The sequence below is a fragment of the Carassius carassius genome, chromosome 50 (genome assembly GCF_963082965.1).
Source record: "Carassius carassius chromosome 50, fCarCar2.1, whole genome shotgun sequence".
In the NCBI taxonomy this organism is placed as follows: Eukaryota; Metazoa; Chordata; class Actinopteri; order Cypriniformes; family Cyprinidae; genus Carassius; species Carassius carassius.
The window spans coordinates 112501-120000 of record NC_081804.1 but is presented as its reverse complement, the minus strand read 5'-3'; the positions used below and the strand labels follow the sequence as shown (position 1 = coordinate 120000).

The 7500-nt window shown below is 48.7% G+C and overlaps 1 protein-coding gene across 1 annotated transcript in view; it reads left to right on the top strand.

The window, feature by feature from the left end:
* LOC132133498 (protein kinase C-binding protein NELL2-like) overlaps positions 1-7500 on the top strand; it is a 95484-nt gene that overhangs the window by 38280 nt on the left and 49704 nt on the right. Inside the window, exons 6-8 of the mRNA XM_059546353.1 lie at positions 611-683; positions 780-862; positions 6632-6760. Of these exons, the coding sequence (XP_059402336.1) occupies positions 611-683; positions 780-862; positions 6632-6760 (285 nt within the window). The remainder of the gene's footprint in view (positions 1-610; positions 684-779; positions 863-6631; positions 6761-7500) is intronic.

Sequence of the window (7500 nt, the reverse complement as noted above, 5' to 3'; positions counted from 1 at the left end):
CAATCAAATTAAGGCATATATGAAACAAATTCAATCTGTATCTGCTTGTTTTGCTCGATTTTGATCAATATAATGCAGCCTTGATGAATAAAAGTGTTAATTTCTTTGAAAAAATAATTATTTGAAGTAATTCAAATACAGGCTTTTATGCATCTCCAACAACAACAGTGTTTACATTTTAAGATCATTTTGATTTTAATACGTTTTTGAAGAAATGGGTGAGTTTGATTCGACACAGAGAAAAAAAATCTCTAAATTTAAGCCACAAATCAAAGCTAAGAGAAAACCAACATGGCTTGACAGATACTAATCCAGAGAAAAGGCCACGCTCATCTGCATCCTTCGTTTCGCTCTTATTCTTCTCGACAAATAAAAGCACCCTTGAACATCTAAAAGCCACTGTTTGAGATTTTACCCATGATGCTCACTGCTGGAGACGGCATACAGGGACATCTCAGTGCAGTAATATACATATTTTGATGAGAATAACATACCGTTAGTTCATTAGAGCCACACAAAGAGCCACGGATGCATGTGTTTGAATGTAATGAATGTTTCTGCTCTGATCTAACTGTGCTTCTGAATCACTTTTGTGTGTGTTTTGATGCAGGGAGTGATGCAAGACGTTCAGATCCTTGTAATGCCTCAAGGATACATCACACAATGCCCCGACCTCAACCGCAGTACGTGCCGCTAATTAGTTTATTTGTGATTGCCAAATCAAACATATGCAATGGTTTATTAATGGCATACATTATTAATTGACGTGTCTTTCTTAGCCTGTCCAACCTGCAATGACTTCCACGGACTCGTGCAGAAGATTATGGAGCTTCAAGACATCTTGGCCAAAACATCGAGCAAGGTGATGCTTTATATCTGTGCAACACAAAACCAGTGTTGTGCTAGTTACTAAGAAAGAGTAACTAGTTACAGTTACTTAATTCAAAAAGTAACTCAATTACTTTGTTGATTATTTACACCAAAAAGTAATGCATTAATGTTAAAAGTAACTTTTTAGTTTATTTTATTAAAGAACATTCTGTAATGTTCCCATTAATGCGCTTTTATGCGTTATGGTCTATACAAACACAAAGTAAAACAGAAACAGAAAGTAATTTTTAAACACTATTTTGAGTAAGTCAGACCAGCACAAACTGAATATTGTATATCACAAGGATTTCTGAAATAAATAACAAAACACCTGAATAATATATTCAGAATCAAAAACTAAAGTGGCCTCTGCATCATAAAAGCTGTTGTGTTGAGCTCTTAAAAATGTTCCTTTCACAGCTTAAGTATGAAAACTATCAACAATGGACAACATAACACAAAACATTTTGAAATAAATAAATGAAAGCAATCTGAAATATTCAGAATCAATTTCGAGAAACATACACACACACACACACACACACACACACACATATATATATATATATATATATAAATGCTGTTAAAAAATGAAATCTATGTTAACATGCTAAGGAGCTGACTGAAAGCCGGCGACTCCACAGTAGAGACAGGCTGCATGTTTTCAACAATGTTTCTGTCACAGTGTCTGGGTTGTGTTCCCTGGGGTTCCACTAGGTGTCCTCAGTTCCCACGGTGTTTATCATATTATCACTTCCTGTCTCCTTATTTGGTCACCTTCCTCCTTGTTTAGTTAATTGATTGTTCCCCACCTGTCTCCTGTTTCCCCATTATCCTTTTGTGTATATAACCCGGTCTGTCTTAGTATGGGTCACGGAGTCGTTGTTTATTCATGTCCGTCAGTTCGTGCCCTTGCCTTGTCTTCTTGTTTAGTTTATGTTTTGGATGGATGTTTCCTATTGACCCCTGCCTGGACTGTTTATGCTGTTTGGATTACCCCTTAATAAAAGACTTACTCGCAATTGGTTCTATCTCCGTGCCTCATTGGAACCCTGCCGTGACAGAACGACTCCGTCCTTCTAGGAACCAGCGGTATGTCGTCTTTCCGTTCCCCAGCCAAGATGGCGGAGCGGCGAGCCAAGTATCTTCGGTTGATCGCCCTCCGCCAAGAGGGAAATGAAGTGGGTGCCCTGGCTCAGGTGTTCTGGTCCCTGGCCGAGGGCATGGGCTACAATGATGCGGCCCTCAAGGACTATTTCAATGGCGGGCTGGATGATCCAGTGTCTCAGGAGGAGATGGCGCAGTTAGAGACACTGGAATTCTGGGAATTTGTGCGCTACCTGCAGCATCGGCTTCGGTGGGATGCCCCAGCCACTTCTGTCTCTTCTGTCAGCCCAGCACCACTGCCCAGGATTGCAACCAGCCAAGCGCCACAACCCAAGATGACCGCCAGTCCAGCACCACTGCCCAGGATGGCTACCAGCCAAGCGCCACAGCACAAGATGGCCGCTAACCCAGCGCCAATGCCCAAATTGGCCACCGTTCCAGCGCCACAACCCAAGATGGCCGCCAGTCCAGCACCACTGCCCAGGATGGCTACCAGCCAAGCGCCACCATCCAAGATGGCCGCCAGTCCAGCATCACTGCCCAGGATGGCTACCAGCCAAGCGCCACAGCACAAGATGGCCGCTAACCCAGCGCCAATGCCCAAATTGGCCACCGTTCCAGCGCCACAGCCCAAGATGGCCGCCAACCCAGCGCCAATGCCCAAATTGGCCACCGTTCCAGCGCCACAGCCCAAGATGGCCGCCAACCCAGCGCCAATGCCCAAATTGGCCACCGTTCCAGCGCCACAGCCCAAGATGGCCGCCAACCCAGCGCCAATGCCCAAATTGGCCACCAGTCCAGCGCCACAGTACAAAATGGCCGCCAGCCCTGCGCCAATGCCCACTTTGGCCAACGTTTCAGTGCCACAGCCCAAGATGGCCGTCAGCTTAGCGCCACAGCACAAGATGGCCGCTAACCCAGCGCCAATGCCCAAATTGGCCACCGGTCCAGCGCCACAGTACAAGATGGCCGCCAGTCCAGCACCACAACCCCAGATGGCCGCCAGACCAGCACCACAGTACAAGATGGCCGCCTGTCCAGAGTCATGGCCCAAGATGGCTGCTTGCCCAGCGCCGCTGCACAGGATGAGAGTCTCAGCTGACCCTCCGGAGTCGAGTCAGGTGCCCGTGGACCCTCCGGAGTCGAGTCAGGTGCCCGTGGACCCTCCGGAGTCGAGTCAGGTGCCCGTGGACCCTCCGGAGTCGAGTCAGGTGCCCGTGGACCCTCCGGAGTCGAGTCAGGTGCCCGTGGACCCTCCTGAGTCGAGTCAGGTGCCCGTGGACCCTCCGGAGTCGAGTCAGGTGCCAGTCACCGCTGATCCTCCAGAGTCAGGGCTAGTCACCGCTGATCCTCCAGAGTCGAGTAAGGTGCCAGGGAACTCTCCAGAGTTAGGGCTTATCACCGGTGACCTTCCAGAGTCAGGGCTAGTCACCGATGACCCTCCAGAGTCAGGGCTAGTCACCGATGACCCTCCAGAGTCAGGGCTAGTCACCGATGACCCTCCAGAGTCAGGGCTAGTCACCGATGACCCTCCAGAGTCAGGGCTAGTCACCGATGACCCTCCAGAGTCAGGGCTAGTCACCGATGACCCTCCAGAGTCAGGGCTAGTCACCGATGACCCTCCAGAGTCAGGGCTAGTCACCGATGACCCTCCAGAGTCAGGGCTAGTCACCGATGACCCTCCAGAGTCAGGGCTAGTCACCGATGACCCTCCAGAGTCAGGGCTAGTCACCGATGACCCTCCAGAGTCGAGTCAGGGCTAGTCACCGATGACCCTCCAGAGTCGAGTCGGGTTTCAGATGACCCTCCAGAGTCAGGGCTAGTCACCGATGACCTTCCAGAGTCAGGGCTAGTCACCGATGACCTTCCAGAGTCAGGGCTAGTCACCGATGACCTTCCAGAGTCAGGGCTAGTCACCGATGACCCTCCAGAGTCAGGGCTAGTCACCGATGACCTTCCAGAGTCAGGGCTAGTCACCGATGACCTTCCAGAGTCAGGGCTAGTCACCGATGACCTTCCAGAGTCAGGGCTAGTCACCGATGACCTTCCAGAGTCAGGGCTAGTCACCGATGACCTTCCAGAGTCAGGGCTAGTCACCGATGACCTTCCAGAGTCAGGGCTAGTCATTGATGACCCTCCAGAGTCAGGGCTAGTCACCGATGACCTTCCAGAGTCAGGGCTAGTCACCGATGACCTTCCAGAGTCAGGGCTAGTCACCGATGACCTTCCAGAGTCAGGGCTAGTCACCGATGACCTTCCAGAGTCAGGGCTAGTCATTGATGACCCTCCAGAGTCGAGTCGGGTTTCAGATGACCCTCCAGAGTCAAGGCTAGTCACTGTTAACCCTTCAGAGTCAGGGCTAGTCACTGTTAACCCTTCAGAGTCAGGGCTAGTCACCGCTGATGCTCCAGAGTTAGGGCTAGTCACCGTTGACCTTTCAGAGTCAAGTCAAGTCACCGGTGATCTTCAAGGACTGAGTCAAGTCACCATTGATCTTCATGAGCAAATGCAAGTCACCAATGGTCTTCATGAGCAGTGTCAGGCCAGCACCGATCTTCTGGAGTCCAGTAGAGACACCATGGAATTACCAGAGTCTCATCCTCCCGTTGATCCGGCCGCACGGAAGTGGTGGGCTTCTGATCCGCCCTGGGGGCTTTGTGCAACGACCACAGGGCTGTGGTGGTCTTCTGCTCCGCCCTGGAGGGCTTCCGCTTTGACCACAGGGGGGTGGTGGTCTTCTGCTCCGTCCTGGGGGCCTTCCACCCTGACCACATGGTGGTGGTGGTGGTCTTCTGCTCCGCCCTGGGGAACTCTGGCCTCGACCACAAGGTTGTGATGGTCTTCTGCTCCGCCCTGGGGGGCTTCCGCTCTGACCACATGGACATGGTGGTCTTCCGCTCCGCCCTGGGGGGCTTCCGCTCTGACCACACGGACATGGTGGTCTTCCGCTCCGCCCTGGGGGGCGCTTGCCCTGACTACACGGTTGTGGTGGTCTTCCGCTCCGCCCTGGAGGGCTCTGGCCTTGACCACAAGGGTGTGGTGGTCTTCTGCTCCACCCTGGGGGGCTTCATGTTGTTTTTTCCTTTGGTTTTTGTGTTAATGTCTGTCCCTGTTCCTTTCTGTCAGTCTGGCCCTCCGTCCCTCCCCCTGAACCTCCTCCTGTCCTCCTCCCTCCTGGTCTTTCTGTGTTGTGTTTACATTCTGGTGCCTGTTCCCCATGTTTTTCTTTTCTGGCCCTCCGTCCCTCCCCCTGAGCCTCCACCTGTCCACCTCCCTCCTGGTCTCTGTTTTGTGTCTGTCTTGGAGCGTCTGGGAGCCGCTCCGTAGAAGGCGGGTACTGTCACAGTGTCTGGGTTGTGTTCCCTGGGGTTCCACTAGGTGTCCTCAGTTCCCACGGTGTTTATCATATTATCACTTCCTGTCTCCTTATTTGGTCACCTTCCTCCTTGTTTAGTTAATTGATTGTTCCCCACCTGTCTCCTGTTTCCCCATTATCCTTTTGTGTATATAACCCGGTCTGTCTTAGTATGGGTCACGGAGTCGTTGTTTATTCATGTCCGTCAGTTCGTGCCCTTGCCTTGTCTTCTTGTTTAGTTTATGTTTTGGATGGATGTTTCCTATTGACCCCTGCCTGGACTGTTTATGCTGTTTGGATTACCCCTTAATAAAAGACTTACTCGCAATTGGTTCTATCTCCGTGCCTCATTGGAACCCTGCCGTGACAGTTTCACCTGTTTGAGAAAAACATACAGAGAATCACTTAAGACACTTTGCTGTAGACCCATTCCACATAATAATATTCATTAAAACTGTATGTTAACACGTAGGAGCTTGCTGCATGAATCCGTGAGTAGGCTACAGTTTACAAATCCATGGGAACGGATTGAGAAAGTGTGCGCGCAGATTATGAATTCGTGGGTACAGATTCAAAAACCGAGGGTACGGTTTACAAAATCTGAGCGCACGGATTGGAGATTCGTGGGCTAGGATAGGACATTCGAACCAGAAAGACAGCTTACATTTGACTAAAATGTTTTTATCTTTATGCTCAACTAAAGTGAAATAATGAGCATATTTCCACTTTGAGAAACACGTGTTACTCTCGCCTTGACTCGCCATGACTGCCGCACATACTTGAATAAACGGAGACACGCCCACAGTGCGTCTTCTTGTTTACAGTGGTTGGCATCCACCAATCCTACAATGAGTCGCTGCTGCAAACAGGTTAGACTGCACTTCAGTCAAAATTTATTAACTTTTAAAAAAGTAATGGACAATGCACCATATGGTAACGGTATCGGAATTAATTTATTTAAAAAGTAATGCGTTACTGCCCAACCCTGGAATTCAATCTAGAATTAAAAGGTATTTTCAACGTGTCTCCATGGTTTGTTTGACAGATGAATCCAAGCCCAGTTTCTGTGTACATCTGGCTTGTGTCTGTGCTGTGAATATAAAGACTTGTTTATGGTGTTGTAATAACTCACAGATGCCAACCGCACAAAAACTGATGAGGAAGAACTCTTCTGCTCAAGAGTCACACCATCGTATCGGCAGCTAAACGGATGATCGTGAATAATCAATCAGCTGCAGGCGTTTCCTCGTCTGTTTTCTGTCAGAAAGTGAGTTTAATCTGCCCTCTCTCTCTCTGCAGCTGTCTCTGGCCGAGGAGAAGATGAAGGGTCTGGACTCCTGTTATTGTGAGAGGACGTGTCTCGTGAAGGGAGTGACCTACAGAGAGGAGCAGACGTGGAGCGACGGCTGTAAGAACTGCACCTGCTCGGTCAGCATTGGTCCAATTCATTTTTCATTTATAAATCAAACGATGAGCAGCCTATATAAGACACCCGGCGATCAGATGCTGCTGTGATGTTGTTGGTTTCACCTAATCAAAATTATGTAGCCTATTAGCCTTGTCTGATGAATATGCTAACATAAAAACCCTCATTATGGATATGCTTGCTACCATGGCTATAACTAAAGACTTTAGATGACATGAAACTGTGACAGACCTCCTCACCATGTAGCACACATCTCGCTGAAAGCTTTCTCTCTCCTTCTTCATTACACATTTATTATCAGCGAGTAAGACGGATATTTTGCCGAATGCAAAGTGACAGATGGAGAGATTCTGTCCTATCTTTAGAAGTCCCTGTGCTGTTCTGACAGACGCTAGCCGGTCTCCAGTGCTCAGTGTGTCCAAACAGCTTCAGATGAGACTGGCCTCCCAATGAAACCACCAACAGGAAGTTTGTGAGAGGAACATTAGCTTAATTTTACTTTAAGTGACGGATGTCATGCTTCAGGGTGACGTTAGTCCCTTCACACCCTGTAAAGCCTGAGAAACTGTTTTTGGGATGAAATATGAATCGATGTATACACAGAATCATAGAGTAACTATACTGTGATAAGTCTGATTCGGTCAGTAAAACACACTCACAGAAATGACATCGTTTAAGATAATAAATCTCCAATTAAGATTAATTGTTTAACGCCAGGTTACATATTTAAAAATTAAACTAA